The 17,125-nt window shown below is 46.8% G+C and overlaps 1 protein-coding gene across 4 annotated transcripts in view; it reads right to left on the bottom strand.

Annotated features, from left to right (window-relative positions):
- RASGRF2 (Ras protein specific guanine nucleotide releasing factor 2) overlaps positions 1-17,125 on the bottom strand; it is a 188,293-nt gene that overhangs the window by 32,249 nt on the left and 138,919 nt on the right. For all 4 annotated transcript variants that reach the window (XM_037032149.1, XM_037032150.1, XM_037032152.1 and 1 more), the window contains one exon: positions 3,572-3,678. In XM_037032149.1, the coding sequence (XP_036888044.1) occupies positions 3,572-3,678 (107 nt within the window). The remainder of the gene's footprint in view (positions 1-3,571; positions 3,679-17,125) is intronic.

Below are 17,125 nucleotides of genomic sequence, written 5' to 3'. Positions count from 1 at the left end.
GTGAGGAGAAACAAGGGCAGAATATATTAACAGGAGGAAAAGTTTAGAATCGGGAGAAAAAATGAAATGTTCTTACTTTACCAAGTAGTTTATACCTAAGGAAAGGCTAGAAGCTTCTAGAAAAATAAGTGGCGTTCTAACACCCCATTGGGGTGGGGGGTAGAGCGTGACATCTAAGGAAATTTTATTTCTCTAGGGAAGCAACACCTGTACCTCTGCAGCTTTCTGTTTCTCCTGAATTAAGTCCAGAGTAGTATCTGCCAATACCGGTCACCTTTGAAAAGAAATGAGAAGCGAATACATGACATCTAATACTCTGTGGCGGACTCGATTCTCTAATTACTGGGGATGAATCTACACCTTGCTGCTTCATCACGGCTTTTCCGTTTTCTGGAAATTGCAGTGGTGTCTCTGGTTAGTCTAACATACGAGGGAAAATGCATTCGTTACCATGTTGGGCTGTACTTTTGAAATGAGTACAAGTTCCTACTCTTTTTTTTAAAAGCTGCTAATTCAAAGTAATCAGGATGCCACAATAGTGCTACATTCTTCCTTACGTGAACTCGACTGGCACCGAGTGACCCTGATAATGAGAAATCTTCTCGTGCAACCCCTTCGTTTCCGAGACACAACAGAGAAAGACAACAGAGGTGAGGAGGGTTAATTGGCAGAGTCCAATTACAGCTCAGGTTTTTGGACCAGCGGTCTCACCCCATAGCTAGACACTGGCTCTAAGGCAGTAAACACCTTTAGAGGAACTTGGATAAAGCTGTTGTTATTCTTTCTCAGAGCACCACACTGGTCAGCTTGCTTAGGGCCCATCAAGTCAGTGGTCACACTCACATGTCCTCTGAACTCACTGGTTCAGGCTGTGCCCACAGTGAGGATGCGGTGGACACATGGTAGGGCCTCCAGGACCATGAGCTGAAACCCGCTCTCTGAATTTGAACTGTTGAACCAATCCACTACCGAGAGGCTTCCTTGACTTGCTTAAACTGCCCTCCCCAGAGCAAGTCAGCAAGGGGACAAAGGGGACCTAGACACTGAGGCCAGCAACAGAAATGTACATCCTGAACACTGCATGGCTCTACAGAGAGGGAGACAGACAGCTCACTGGGATGAGGAGGGTCACAGGTGCAATGATGGGGTTCGACCAGGACCACTGCCAACCAGACATAGACCCCCAAGTCCCCTCACACAAGCAGAGGAGGTAAGAGACAAATGAGCGAATGGTAAGAGCTCCCTTTGGCACATCGGGGTGTAAGTTTTATACAACAGTCACGTCAGGAGAAAAGATGGAAAGCCTGAGCCGTTTGTAGCACCCACAGACGCCCGGCAGAGGGAGTGTCTGAGGAGCTGCGATTCCCGGTGTGGCCCGCTAAGGGGGAAGGAAGAAGTGCTTTCCCAGGTGTGAGCACATCCGAGGTGACAGCCTGCAAGTACCCCACTGTCCAGTCGACGGCTGACTCTAACACGGAGGGTGTTCTTCTGAGTTAGAACTAAAGGCCACCAGATACAATTTGAATAAAGAGACTCTTGTTTCCTCACTAATCCATTTTCTTTCCAACGACTTAGTGCTATTCACCTAACATTGCCTTATATGCATGTACAAATGTATGTATGTATGTATGTATGTATGTGTCTATGCATGCATGCATGTACGTATATACAATGCAGCTATCAAATCAGAGTATAACACACTGAAAATCTGTTACAAGTGAGGGATTCAGTACCCCAATCTCCTCCCAACTGTGAATTCTCTGTACCAAACATAAAATAGTCCCAGCACATTGTATTTTTCTAGCTATTATAAGAGTTATGTGGGAATTGTGAGGGATTCCTATTGGAGATCATTAGAAAAAGAGGGCACTGGGGACTGAGAGAAGGGAGTGAGCCTGCTAGGGAAAAATGGTGAGGGTTTTTTGAGAGAAGAGCTGGAAGAAAGGAGGGGAGCAGAGGCCAGGGAAACCGGGGCTTTGATTTGTACTGTGGCTGTGTGAGTCCTGGCATGAAGTTGCACAGGCCAAGCTGAGACGGGGGAGAGAAGTGAGCGGCATCTATTCAGCCTTGTCTGCTGAAGCTACCTGGCACTTCTCAAGTCACGGATTTCAAGACTCAGAGTCAACACACACACACACACACAGAGGAATGGGATAGAGGACTTATAGGAAAAACCTCATTATCACGTTATCTGCAATGGACAAAAGGGATTTACAAGAAGCCCACTGAGATTATGGAGAAGAGAGACGGTCCATCTTCAATGAGCTAAAGATGGTTCTCTAAGGGATTTGAGTCACCTAGAATTAATTTTTATTTAAGTTGTGTAAAATAAAATGTGTACATCCATTTACATTTTATATGCTATCTTTGTTGTTTTAATTTTAACTGATATTTAAGAATTTGATATTTAAGAATATGTTGTTTTAATTTTAACTGATATTTAACTTGTCACTTGGGCTCCTGGTGACAAGGCCCAAGTCCGACTGTCCCACTTAGTTAATTCTTTTTATACCAGGGATTTCAGGAGCCTGGCCCTCATGTGGTCCTATACGATGGACTTACAATCAGAAAATGAGATCCCACCAAGGACCATATGGCCCACCCGTGACGGCCTCTGAGAATATGATGAGGTACCACCTGGAACTCCTTGCCTTCTTTCTTTCTCTACTCATTAGCTAATTCATATTGTATATTTTCACATGTTCTGACCCGTTCAGGACCCCCTTCTCTCTCTCCAAAATTCTCCTCACAGGACCAGCCAGCCACTGTCCAGGAGCCCCCTCCATCCCCTTGTTCAGCGGCGGGGGAGAAAAGCACAATGGATGCCTTGGCCCAGTGAGGCAAAGGGGGCCCTTGCTTTATTTTATGAAACGAGCATAAACCTTACAGGCTTGCACTGAAAACACACAAACAGGTAACAAGTCGGTGTCCTATCACTGTGACCCAGTTTCAAAACAGAATGCAGGAGCCAGAGCCTGAAAGAGCAGGAGGTAAAAGTATCTCCTGAATCGGGCTAAGAAAACACGTTCTGACCAGATACCAGTGTCCAGTACCTGGGCATTGCTTCCCTCCAGGGCGTACCTGCGGTTTACCTGCAGGGAGCACCTGCTATTTACCTCCAGGGAGCACCTGCTATTTACCTCCAGGGAGCACCTACTGTTTACCTCCAGGAAGCACCTACTGTTTACCTCCAGAAAGTACTTACTGTTTACCTCCAGGGAGCACCTGCTGTTTACCTTCAGGGACACTTGCTAGTGGACACCACTGCAGCTGGCACACCTCCACTTACAGAGAGGCCCCTGTGAACAGTGGTCCTGAGGGGGCACAGCAGTGCAGAGGCCCCACTGTGGTTTTAGCATCCACGGTAGACCTGAAACAGTGGATGTTGGCAATATGCATGTGTTTGCTTTGATCTGCATGTTTGTCCTCTTGTTTCTTCCCTTCCTACATTCCAATTTCAAGGTTTCAAACGCTAACGCCAAAGACTCAGGAAGCATTGTACATGTGTAATGACTCTGAAAGTAGGTTTTTAAAAAATTCTTGACAATAATTAACGAGGCCACTGAATTACCTGTGCGTGCTTTGAGACCCAGTGACGGAGGACATTCAGTACTCGATTGGTGGCCGTTCTACGGATAATAAACTCTTTGTCGCATATCCTGTCGGTGTTGTTAAATCCTTAGGAGGAAAAGAAACACAAGCATGCTCCAGTTAAAGCCAGTCCCCAGGGACCTGGAAAATGTTACTTAGTTTAGGACATTGGTTAACGAAAGTCTCAAATGACACATTTGACGGAGGTGCAAGTGGCATCAGACTGTTGGGTACTCTGCTTGTTTACCCAAACACCCTCAGGAGTGAGTCCAACACAGAGTTACAGGCACAGCTGAATAATGTGCATATTTATTAAAGGTCACTGATTAACGCGAAAGCTGGTCTAATGACACTTCCATTTACACCTGTCTTGCTCTGTAATATAAAGCTGAGAAGTTTTAGCAAGTATTTGAGTCAGCATTAGTCTATCGGGTCTGTGCCAAAGTGGTTATATAACCAACAACATCTGCAATACAGGTAAACGGATGATGCCATATCTTGGCTTCCAGACGGTACAAATAATTCACTGTGCACCCACATATGGAGAAGCAGCATTGCACAGTGATCCAGAACGTGAACTCCACAGACAGCCTGTCTGGACCGAGCCCTTGTTCTCCTGCCTGCAAGTTATATCACCTTTCGGGTGACCAGTGTCCTCATGTCCTGCATGAGATAAAAAGCATCCTTACCCCACAGAGTTGTTGTGGAGATCAAGCTATTTAATACATGTTAAGCTTCTGAATGGCACCTGAAAGAATAGTAAGAGCTCAACATACATTACCTATTATCATGATTCAATATTGGTTCAGCGACTTCTGAGTCCTCTCTGTGCCAGCCTATGTCTCCATTCCAGCTATGTTTTCACTACCAGGAAACCATTTTAACATTTTTCTGCTATTTTAAAAGAGTCTGACTTCCATTCATAATTAACCACAATTAATTAGTTACAGATATCCTTTAAAAATTAAGCCAAGCCTTACATATAACTTCACTGGCAAACTTCAATGTTGTCTACACACACCAATTCCATGTCCTCATCTCCAACTCCAAGCTTCTCATCCCATCTCACTACCCATACAGCTGCCATTAACTCTGTGTCCCACAGCCAAGGGACATCCATCACATCTCTAGAGAAATCTCACCTAATGGCCACCTATAAGGAACTTACTGACATGCTTTGGTCCCAGATCTCTTCTCTAAGCTCCAGGTCCATACGTCCAAATTCCCCTTGACATCTTCCTCTTAGATGTTCCAAAGACCTTAAATGCACGACATCTAAAAGAAAAACTCACGGCCTTTCCACTGAACCTTGTTCTCCTCCGGCATCTCTTATCCCGGTAGGGGAACACCACCAGCCATCCAGTTAAATACTCCTGAAACTTGGGAATCGTCTTTGGCCCACCTCTGTGCTGATTTTCCCTGCTGACTAAATCTCAAACCTGTCCATGTCTTCCTATCCATGAAGCCAAAGCTGGCACTGAGCTACCAGCAATTCCCCCTGGTCTCCTGCAGCAGCCTCACAGCTGGGCTCCACTGCCACTCCTGCCTCCTCGAATCTGTTCTCTGTGGAGTCACTCTTGCTTCTTATGTCAACTCCCCAGATAAGCCCTTCTTTGCTTGAGTCAAACAAATCCCCTATTACACATCTCACAGCACCACACACATTTACTTTTGGACACATTTGCAATTTTACATTTATCTATGTGATTATCTGGCTAATATTTTTGTCCTCCACTGAGACGGGATCAGGTACGCCTCTGCTGAGCATGAGCCAGGTCTGGCAGGTACACAGTGTGTATTTGTTCAACAAACGAGTGAAAGCCTGGATAGTAGAACCTTACTGCACACTTATTGAACGTAGTACGGATATAAGGGCAATTGCCTGAAAGACTGAATGAACAGGTTTTCAGAGTTTATGAATGAGTTAGAAAGACATCTGAGTGTCTAAAGGGCAGAATCCCCATCTCCACACTCTTCTTCGAATACACACAGACACTTTCCACCCGCCAGTGGGCATTGTCAGAGAAGGATGATGATGATGTATCCTTGGCAACCTAGAGATCTTGAAAAAAAATATTTTGCTATCAAAACCTTTGAAAATCTGGCCCTGGCCAGTGTGGATTAGGTGTTCAGTCCCTGGTCAGAGTACCAACGAGAGGCAACCAACTGATGTTTCCCTTTCATATTAATATTTCCCTCACTTCCCCTCTCTCTGAAATCACTAAGCATGTCCTCAGGTGAGGAGATAAACAAACAAACAAATAAATCTATTGATTTGCAAATCTGGGTAAAATAATAAATACATTTAAAAAATACATAGCTAAGTTTTCAAGAAAAGAAGGACTTTTCCAGATTCAAAGATACAGAGACATCAGAAAACCAGAATTGAGTGCTGGATGCCCTGAGAAGAGGGCAGAAACTAGTGTTAAGTTTTAATACCCACAGGGATCAGGAGAGGAAGCCCCGGGCCTTCATGAAGTGTGGCTGAGGGAATGGAATCTGAGACTCCCATATGCAGCTGGAATTCTCAGAAGATCATCCGCTTTATGAAAGCGTGAGCTAGCAACAAAAATTCCTCAACCTACTCCAGGAGACAGTTCAGAAACTCGTCTGCCTCTGCCTAGATCTCAGTGGGGCTGGAAAAAGCCTCCGTGAGACTGATAACCACTGGCCCCTCAAGCAAGTCTGAAGCTCAGATTGAACAAGGCTCGTGTGGTCTGCTCCTCCAGCTGAGAAGTTAAGATAGAAAGTGGCCCAGGCCGGTGAGAGCCACAGGGCCCCCGGCGAAAGCACACACGAAACCTCTCTGGAGGGACCACACTGAACCTCAGCCTGTACTGGCTTACCGCCGAGGAAGCCCCTGAGGAAAAACTCACAATCCAAAATTACAAAACACGCAGTCCCTCCACCATGAACAAGGGTCAGCAGACACAGGAACCAGGAACTTTCCACTTCCTCCGCCACTACTACCAAGAATTTCAGGTGCTGGAATTATGAAAACCAAAATTAGAATGTTTACAAAGACTAAAGGTATAAAGTAGGAATTGAAAGTATGAGAAAAGAATGAAAACGTTTCACAAGTCAAAGTTTATGAGAGCCATATAAAACTTCTCTAAATTAATGAATTATTATTATTTCAATTACCGTTGAAAAACAGGCAAGTTAAAGTTTAAAACCCAATAGATAGATAAACACAGGTTAGAGGCAGCTGAATAAAGAAAGAGAAGACTAGAAAGAGATGTGAAAAATAGTTCTGAGAAAATTATCCAACTGCAGTACAAAGAGCTAAAGAGATGAAAATAGTCAAGAAAGTACAGACCTTGAGTAAAGAATCAGAATTTGCAACGCAAGCCTAGTGATGTGTCAGAAGAGGAGACAAAATGTCAGACAGAGGCAACAGAGGAAAAAGGTCTTCGGACTTGATGAAAGAAAGACAAGAATTGTCAGGCTCAGGAACCACAATGAATTCCAAGCCAGACAGCTAAGTGAAAACCACACCTGGACAAACAGATGGCAGAACTCTAAGAAAAAGATATCTGTGAAGCAACTGATGAGAATATATATGTTATCCGAAAAGGGCAGGCAGATGAAGAGAATGGGAAGTGGGAAGGCATATGAATTAACTGAATTAGAGTAACAAACTCAATTGGAGTGAGAGCTGGGGGACAGCGAGTCAGCCTTTTGGGGAGGATGTAGAAAGCTCGCAAACACTGAAAAAGTGGGATGAGCAGCCTCGCCGCCCACATGGGCAACTGAAAAGGCGGCTAGTCAGTGAGACAAGAACAGAAAAGATGGGAGGTGGGGCTGAGAAAGGGACAGAAACCAAAGTAAAAGGGTAAAAGAAAAAAGTAATTTTAAGGGGTCATCTATGCCTTTAAAATATTTTAGGAAAGAAGCATTTACCGACACTGTCCCTTGAGTCTATGTCGGGGTGGGCAGAGAGGGGAGCTCACTTTGAAAGACAGGCAAGAAAGGCAGGAAACTTCCTTCTGCCCTCCAGATTATTCAGCATCACACATAAGAAGGCCACTTAAGTGTTTTCTTTGTAAAGTCTCCAGAAGTTTCATAAATTCAAATCCCAACCTCTGTTACCATTTGGGTTAGAGTTTGATGGCATTGCTTGGATGTTCTTCGTAACTGTTGCTAGTAACTGCACTTTTAAAAAAATATTTATTTACTTATTTTAGAGAAAAGGGGAGGGAGGGAGAAAGAGAGGGAGACATCAGTATGTGGTTGCCCCTTGTGTACCCCCAAACAGGGAGCTGGCCTATAACCAAGGCATGTGTCCTGACTGGGAACTGAACCAGCGACCCTTTGGTTCGCCACCCAGAGCTCAATCCACTGAGCCACACCACCCAGGGCAAACCACATTTTTTAATGTAGAACTTTTTAAATGTGGGTGTAGCTCGGTAAATTCACAAACATCTCTCTGCGGTTCAGAAGTCTTCACTCTCTGCCACTCACGCGGCTCAACAATCCCCTTTGAAGTTGACCAGGTCCTCACTTAAGCCGACAATGCCGGCTCAGCCCAGCCTCAACGCCGCAGCTGCTGGTGAAGGTGGCCGGAGCACAGCAGAAGGGTCAGCGCGGGGAGCACCAGGCTTGCAAGTGCTGCTGAGCACCAAGCACCAGGGAAGGAAAACTCCAAAACACACCTCGCAGCTCACCCTTCATGGGGGCAGGCCACTCCTGATGGGGCTCCAGGATGAACCAGAAGCAAATTCAGGGCAAGTTACTTAAACCCTCTGTGGCTCGGTTTCCTCACTCTTGAAAAGAAGGGGATAGTGTTGACACATAGGTTAGGAGCCACCTGGCAGAGGCCCACGGGCTGCACACTGTGGTTTCGGGGCGGGGGGGGGGGGGCGCTGGTGGCTGCAGGGCTGGGGGCGGGACGGAGAGTGGCATTAACACAGTGTGAGTCTGCAGGACAGCCCATACTGGTGGAAGAAACGAATGCTTCTGCTTTGTGTACATCCACGTGTGGGCGGGCCTTTGAGGGATTAGGTGTCTCAAAAGAGAGTAGAGCAGGTGGGGAGCCTGGGGGAATAAGTCGAGTATTTCCAACCTGCTAAATTTACCAGCCACGCCAGAATCACCACGAGTGGAGTACGGATAACTTGGTTGGACTAACTTCTCACGGGCAGCATCGCAGTCTTAGTGGGCATTTCCCTACAGTCATCTCTCTACAGCAAGTGTGTTCTCTCTGCCAAATTTCTGTCATTGGAAAAAAGACGTGAACCCTTCTCCTCATGGGGGTCACATTTGGGAGCAGGAGAGAACAGTAATGCAAGAATAAACCCTGTGGGACACTGAGAAAAGTGATGGGGGAAAACACAGAGCACGAGAAGCGGGCTGGGAGGAGCTTTCGACTTTAAAGCCAGCTGCCAAGGCCGAGGCAGGAGGCATCTGAGCAAAGACTTGCAGCAGAGGCCGACCTCAGGACCGATGCTACTCGAGAGACAGGCAGTCAAGGCAAAGAGCACAGGAAGAAAACCTGGGTATCTGCCGTGGCTGGCATGTGTTTGAAAGAGCAGCCAACAAGTCCAAGCCTTAGCTGGGTGGCCACATGCCCAACAATTTGGGAACCTGTTTCATCAGGCCAAGTATGGGCCCCAAAGAAGACGGCAACTCAGGTCCAAGCAGAAAGGCTGTGGGAACACAGCGTAGTTGATTCAGGAGCTGAGAGAGCAAACTGGCCAGAACAGGTTGTTAGGAGTCCATGTTCCCTGAAGTGACTGTCCTGTCTGTCAGCTGGTGCAGAACATCAGTGCTGGGGCCACCGAGCACAGGGAAGTCTTGGACAGAAAGGAGTCTGAGCCCTGAAGGATGATGGAGAGTCCACAGGTCCTGGCGAGGCCCCCTGCTGAGTATGCCCAGGTGGGGGGTGCTGAGGGACAGACACTGCTCATTCCTGGAGCTGAGGCTTCCTGTGGGGTCAGAGGTCTAACAGGGCCTGTGTGTCCTGCTATGAATTTCTGGCTTGATCCCAAGAGAGCTGGGGCAACAGGAAGGGATCTAAACAAGGGAAATACATGTCGTCCTTGCTAAGGGGCCACCAACACATCTATGTGACAGAGACTCTCAGTCAGGACTCCATGATGCCCCCTGAAATTCCCTAGGTCTATGAATTCCTTCCGGCAGTTTCTGGATGGAGAAAGGCAGCCATGGATTCGGAGCTAGCAGAGCAGAGGGCCCTGCCTTTCCAGGGCAAAGCCCAGCTTAAATTCCTCGTTTCTTAGAATCAGCCCACAGCCTCACTCCATCCCACAGGTGAGTAAGGACAAAAATTTCGAGGGGTCGAGTGCTTTACTCAGGGTTCTAAGCAAGCAAGGAGTCAGGCCTCACACACGCTCTCTGTCCTCTCATCAAAGATGTGATTCAGGAGGACCCACCAGGCTGACCGCTCGGCTCAGCTCTGCCCTCCCCACAGGGTGTTCTCGGATCTCTGCTTGGATGCTAAATGGATGATTTTATACTGAGTTCAAACTGCAAGTTATTGAGAACCTTTGTGTATTTCTTCTTTTACTTCTCACAACTCCACAAAACATAGTTTTTGCTTTTACAGATGAGGAAGCAGGTTCAGAGAAGCTCAACAGCCACCTGAGGTCACAGAAAGTAAAAGCAGAGCCAGGGTTTAGGTCCAGCTTGTTCAGTTCTAAAATCCAGGCTCCTCCCACTGAAACACACACCCGAGAGGCTGTTCGCAGGCAGTGCGAGTTGTGCCAATTTACTGCTATGCAGTCTCAGCCCTCGCACCGTGGCTGTCATCGGGTCTGGGGCCGGGTGGACATGTAACAAGAGCGCACAGCCAGGACACAGGATGGCGGTGACTTCTGCCAAAGCAGAAGGGACCTTTGAGGAGGTGATGAGAAGGAAAGTACAGAGTAAGCAAGTTTAAACAACTTTTCAAGAAAATTGCTGAGACAAGAAGAAAAGAAATCAGCTAGGAACTTAAAGGTGACAAAGGTTTGTGGCAAACAGTAAGTTGAACCAGTTTGAAATCCAGAATATGGCAATCTATTTTAAAATACCAAATATCTAGTAGTCTTGGTCAGAGTTTCTAGACAGCAAAACCAGTATTACCCACAGAGGCCTCTGAAATAGAGAATGTTCTAGAAATGGTTAACATGAAGAACACACACACACACACAAAGAACAAACTTCAAAAGTCCTGACAGTTTGCTGCCCAACTTCATAGCCACCTATCTGAAAAGGAAGAGAGACAGGCTTTCTGTGGATGAATTTGAACTGCCCGATGGGGCACTTCTTCTGGGTGAGATGAGACTCAGTCTGATGCGGAACGCTATTCACATCCTCGGCTTTGGCAAGTTTCCCCCACAAACCAAAATAACAATAATTCTTTAAGTCCTGCTATATATCTTTCTACAGAATCCTCCACACATCTAGAAATGCTTTTCCACAGTGGGGGGAGTGGGAGGGTGAATGAAAGCGTCTCACCCAGGAGGGTGTGCAGACAGGTGTGAGTAAGCACACACCTGTGTATTCAGGTGCTGGGCGTGGGGGCTGACCACAGAATTATTTGAGGTATTTTGCAGAAACTGAAGTAGAGAATTTTAGAGATGGTTGGGGAGGGGGTATGAGGACAGGCCACTTTCTCCCTCTCAATTATTAACACATCAGAATGTGCCCAAAGCATTTTTAACATATAAAAATGGTAGATTTTACTATCAAGAAATAAAACAAACCTTGGGTGGAAGGGTAGAAGCCACAAAACACAAAATTTTAGTAGACACAAAATATTTATGGAGCATCTTTGTGCCAGTCACTTTTGTAGGAGCTGGAGTACAGCTTTGGGCAAGGAAAATTAATTAGCAGCTCACAGGAACTGGCCTTCTACTGGGGGATACAAATAATAACATTTAATGTCAGTGCTATAAATATCTGTACACAAATAAATAGGGTCAACTGAGATACTGGAAAGAGCTATGTGAATGGTCAATAGGCCCACGCGCGAGAGAGCACATTCACTAGACTGGATCGCAGAAGGCCTTTCCAGGCAGGGGACGCAGGAGCTGGCACTTGCACGTTGAAAAGGAGGTGGTTATCTGAAGACCTGGGGGGAGAGTGTATCAGCAGAGCAGGAATGAAAAGGCCCTGAGACAGCTCAGCATGACCGAGGGACAGAAAACAGCCCAGTGTGGCTGGAGCCCAGCCAATCTGGGGGCAAGAGAAAGGAGCTGAAGTTACCCAATGAGCAAGACCACCAAGTATCTTTCAAGCCAAGTTAAAGAGCTGGGTGATTTTCCTTTCTTTGTTCTATTATCACCAGTTTCTTATAAAAGGGACAGCCAAATGCAAGAGATGCATAGGGCAAGGGGTGGGAAGAGGGTACAGAGTTTCCATGCCCCTCTAGACTCACCACTCTCCCCAAATCCTCACATGTTCATGAACCCAGAAGCTCTAAAGAGCTGGGCTTTCCTCTCTGGTGTGGGAAGCCGCCACAGGGCTTTGTGCAGGTGAACCATAGAATCTCATTTACGTTCAGAAAGGATACCCTGGCTGCCTTGTGTAGTGGGACTGCATGGGGCAAAAGTGGACCGGGCACAAGAAAGTAACCCCGCTGACCCAGGTCAGGCAGGTTTGGACAAAGGTTGTGGCAGGAGTGATAAGAACTGTTGGAGACAGAGGGACTAAGGCTTATTGACGGATCCAGTGCGGAGGTCTGTACTGAAATGAACAGTGTCCCCAACTTCCACTCCTCTCAGAACCTGTCTGTCGATGTTTCTTTATTGGGAAATAGGCTTTTTGCAAATGTAATCAAGGTAAGGTGTCAAACTAGATTAGGGTGGGCCCGAAATCCAATGATCCGTTATAAAAATGTGGTTCTAAGAAGAGGAGTTTGTATGCAGACACAGTGGGAGGGAAAAGGCCCTTGGATGACAGAGGCAGAGAGTTGGGATCTGAGGTCTTAGGTGAGTGCAGGCAGCCCTATCCTGGGGGTCTCTCTGGACAAGGGCTCCACCCCATCCCCATCCAGTTACTGCGTGGGCCGCTCCACACCCTGTGTCTCTCTCTGGTCACACCATCAGAACTCGCCAGGCTGGCTTCTGCCTTTCGCCTTGGGCCCCAGAGGCCGGCAGCAGAGGTGGAGGGTCAGAAGGCAGGTATTCACGTCCTCGGCTGCTCTGTAGCCTTTCATTTTAAATCCTGTACCTGCTTTGAAACTTACAGGAAGTGCAGTGAGGAGAACATCCCTGCTAGCCAATCACGTACTGAAGTGTGCAGCTTAGGGACCCCCCAAGATTTCAGGCGGACTCTGAACAGCTCGCGGCATAACTCTACTCCAGAAAAGTAACAGCTGGCTAATCGATGATTGGCCCCTGGATTATCACCCCAACAGCTTGGCACCCATCCCCTCATCCTCTGAGGGCAAAGTCAAACCACTCAGAGTGTTGGTAACAGCACGTTACGGCAACACGGTGCACGCTGCGGGGACCACCCATCCCTTCACTCTCAGCACACCTCGCCGTGCCACCTGTGACGTGCAGATTGCAGTCACCTCATGAGGGAGATCGAGACACCTTCCCTCCCCTCCCCTCCAAAATCTCTCTGCAATTTCTTCCACCCTCTCTTCCTTCACACCTGGAGAGAGCAGCAAAAGATGGTAGAAGAAATAGTGGAGGTGGGATTGTTTAAAGGGCTTATCTCACTGAATGGCCTTGGAAAAGTCCCTTCATCTCACAGAATCTCAGTTCCTCTTTGGTAACAGAGGTGCGTATCTAGATGCCTGTAAAGTCCCTTCCTCGGTGTCTCCGTAGACGAAGCTCAGGTCTTCCACTGCAGGCCTGATGCCCTCCTTTCCCTGGCCTCATCCGTCACCTGCCCCTGTGCCTCCCCCCACCTCTCCTCTGGCTCCTGAGTCTCCATGGATCCCTCCCTTACAAGGGCCTTTCCTCAACGCTGCCGCTCCCTCACAGGTGACAATGGAGTCTGTGTCTTTCTTTCTTATCATACTCTGGGAACACTTAGAGTATTTGTAAGTGGCAAGAACTCCATCAGGAGGCATGAAGGGTCACTTTGCCCGGCGGTCCTGGGTGCTTCTTGGGGTGGTTGGGCAACACCAATTCCATACATCTGATTGCATCCACGAGTTTCCATAAGGCCCCCCACGTGCAAACAGACCACAACCCAATGTCTTTTCTTTAAGCTTCAGTGACACTGAGATGCATCAAGTGGACTCATATGGCACAGACAAAATCAGCTCAGGCTGTAGGAAAAGGCAGTGGGAGCTGTTAAGAGTCAAATCAGCAGCAGCAAAGGAGAGTCTGCCCTGGTTCCCCGGAGTAAGTCCCAGGGCTCAGGGAAAGTGGAATCCAGTGGTCTAGTCAAGTGAGCAGAGATCTGCACCAGCCCCAGGGGTGGCTGTTACAAGAGCAGGCCTCACAGGGGCATTTCTGTGGGTTGGCCAAAGCTTCTGCATTAGCAGCAGAGGCACCGAGGACCAGCATGTGAGGTTTGATATAGTTAGGATGTGACATCTGGCCAAGAGGAGCAAGAGCAGGCTAGCAAGGGCAGGAGAAACAGCCCTGGGAATTCTTGGACATGCTCCCAAGGAATTCTTCGAAAGATGGATTTTCCAACGACGATCCATATTGGAAGCATGATGGGGCAAGCAGTTCTCATATTGTTGCAATTCAAGTATCAGAGGAAATGGGACCCTGCTCTGAGGTCCCACACTACAGGTCTAAAACATTGGGTTTAGTTTACATCCCCCTTCATGCAAAGGATCTTACACACAGTGGGGACTCAGTTAATCCGTTCAATTGTTTTTACTTTTTAAAATCCAAGATTGTTTACTCACTTTATCATTTGTGGACAACATACCAACACAGACTGGTCCTGTTTATTGGAAGACTTTGGTATTTCCTGTGTCAGGAGGTTCCTGAACCACCCTGCCTTGGAATTTACCACACTTCTCCTCCCGTCCCACCCTCCTCAGGGTCTGAACCACAAGACTTGAGGTACTGTTAATGCACATTCAGCTTAGTGACTGGGGACTGAGAAGAGAGAATTGTATACACTTGTGGAAGCTTCAGTCCCAGGAAAATGCCCTGCACACGGGGCCCCATCCTTGGGGCACCCCCGGCCCTGGCTAGGGATTGGCCCCGCCTGTTTTAATGTGTCTCCGCAAAATATTTCAGACAAAGTCTTTTTGTATCATTTCAACATAAGATGGCTGCTCAATGGTCAAAGATGAAACTTTCAAATAGTCTACTAACAATTCTTACAATGTGTTTCAGAGCTTCAGTTACTCTTTGTCCTCCCCAGGCACCTTCATGTCACCTACACAGGGCTCTGTTCCCATGCAGGATTCCATCTCTCTTCCCTCCAGAACCCATGTTTTGCTATCAAGCCAACACTCACTAACTGATGTGCAACTGCCAGAAGGTACCAGAAGCTCCCAAGAATTCCATTCCCCAAGACCGTGTTACTGTCACTATTCATTGGGGTTGCTGGAGAAAGTCTTTTTTTAAAACCACACATTCTGAAGCCTTTTTCTATTTAATTTCCTAAGAAATGATTCAATAGTCTAGAAAGGATCCAAGAGTCTACCAGATACTTACACAAAATTGTTTTCTACCAAACTGAGCCAAAGTAGTTGGTTAATATAAATATGAATTTATGCACCATATCAATTCCTAACCTTCATGAACGTTGATTTCTTTCCTTCACCAAAGTTTGCCCAAGTCCAAGGGCAGAGACCTCAATTCACACAGCGTGGTATGAAGTCATGCTGCTTAGGAAAATAATTTTCCGAAAGTACACTAACTTCTTGGACCTGAGGTTCTACGGAAAGACTGTCGAGCACACTGAGCCTGTGGGGTAACGTGCAGGGCGCTCAGGAAATGCTCTGTCTGGGAGAAATGAAGGCGGCCCTGTGTGCCTCTCCCAAGTTCAAGCCAGCGACTCCGGCTTACCCTTCAGAGATAGGAGGCCTCTGGGTGAAAAGGCCGAAGAGATATACTACAGCAAAAGCATCACTCTAAGAGTTAAAACATTATAATTGTTATTAGTTATAGCTGATATTCATTCAGTGCTTCCTTTTACCAGAGACTAAACTCATTTAACCTTTACAACAATCTTGTAAGTTGCGCTGTCCCCGTTTTAAAAAAAACAATAACGATATAACAGACCACTTACATAATATTTATTAGATGCAGGTGCTGTTCTAAGCACTTTACCCAAATTAACTTATTTCACTCCCTAAACAACCTCACGAAGTAGCAGAGTTTTTGTACTGCACGATGTCCCCAGGCACTATTCCCATCAACTGCAGATGCGGCCAGAGCAGTCACGGGTTCCAACTTCCCATTTGATGAGAATTCTAGAATAAGCAGACACCTCCCGGTGCAGCGGGCCAGCGTAGCTCTCTGATCACACAGCACTGCATGCTGGGCACACGTCACATCTACACTTTCCCCAGGCCGGGAAAAAAGTCAGCATGTAATCTAAGCACAGGACTTGATGCACATTCATGTGCACAGAAACTGGGGTCCCCGCAAGCCATTTAACTGCATGTTGCTTTTGTAGCTAGACCACTTACTGCACAAAATTTGCTTTGCCTAATTTAAAATATAGATATTTTAAATTAGTGAGTTTGGGGGTCAACAGAGATGCATTTAATTTTGTAACAGCAGCTTGTGTGCCTATCTGACTATTTCATTTTTGCCCATTCTTCCAATATATTCATATCTGTATTAAACTGAAATGGTTAAAGTGCACATTTTCTTTTATAAACACAACTGATTACATGTGGAAGACTAAGATGGGGAAGGTTCCTGTACACTGAGCTGGAGGGTTCAAAAGCTAAAAGCATTTCTCAGATTCTCCTGCAACTCAGGTTCTGAATGCAAATTAAAGCTTCTGCTTGGGGCCTGGAAGGTAGAAGGGAGATGAAGGCCATTGCTACTGCAGCAGCCATTTCTGCTGGCAATCGTGGCCATGACCTTACAGTGTCCTGCCCACAGAGGCAGGGAAGTGGATATCTTCTTAGGGCAGCATTTTCTGCAACTATCTCCTATTTGCTCCCCGTCCAAGGACAGCTGAGGCGGCAGCCCCCCGGTGGGTCAGTTCTACATGGTATTTCAGAGGTGATTCCTGGAAACCCAGCCTCAAGCCTATGCACCCAAGTCCCCATAATAAGTCTCCTCCCAAGTAAAATAGCTAATGTGTTTCCCATGACCAAGCTTTCATAGATAGCAGAGAGCAAGTGCCTAGTGCCAAATGCCCAGGAATTAGCCCATGATGCTCAATGTTGCATTTAGAAACAAAGAGCTACCTTTCCCAACAAATGTCAGAGGCCGATAAGGGAGACAGCTCCTGAGAAAGTTCAAATAGCATGTTCTACACTCAGAGACATTGCACCTGAAGGCTCTCCAGTTTTGCTATGCCAAAGCCTGCCTTCTAATAAGCCTGCACAATTTCTATGTAAATACTCATACCGACCACAACTGCTTCCCACCTCTGCCCTCCACTAAGGGAGAAAGGGAAGAAGGGACGGAGCAAGGAAGGA

The sequence above is a fragment of the Sturnira hondurensis genome, unplaced genomic scaffold, assembly GCF_014824575.4.
Source record: "Sturnira hondurensis isolate 20B ecotype Veracruz unplaced genomic scaffold, ASM1482457v3 Scaffold0021354, whole genome shotgun sequence".
Classification (NCBI taxonomy): Eukaryota; Metazoa; Chordata; class Mammalia; order Chiroptera; family Phyllostomidae; genus Sturnira; species Sturnira hondurensis.
The sequence above is the reverse complement of the archived record's forward strand: the minus strand, read 5'-3'. Positions and strand labels throughout refer to the sequence as shown.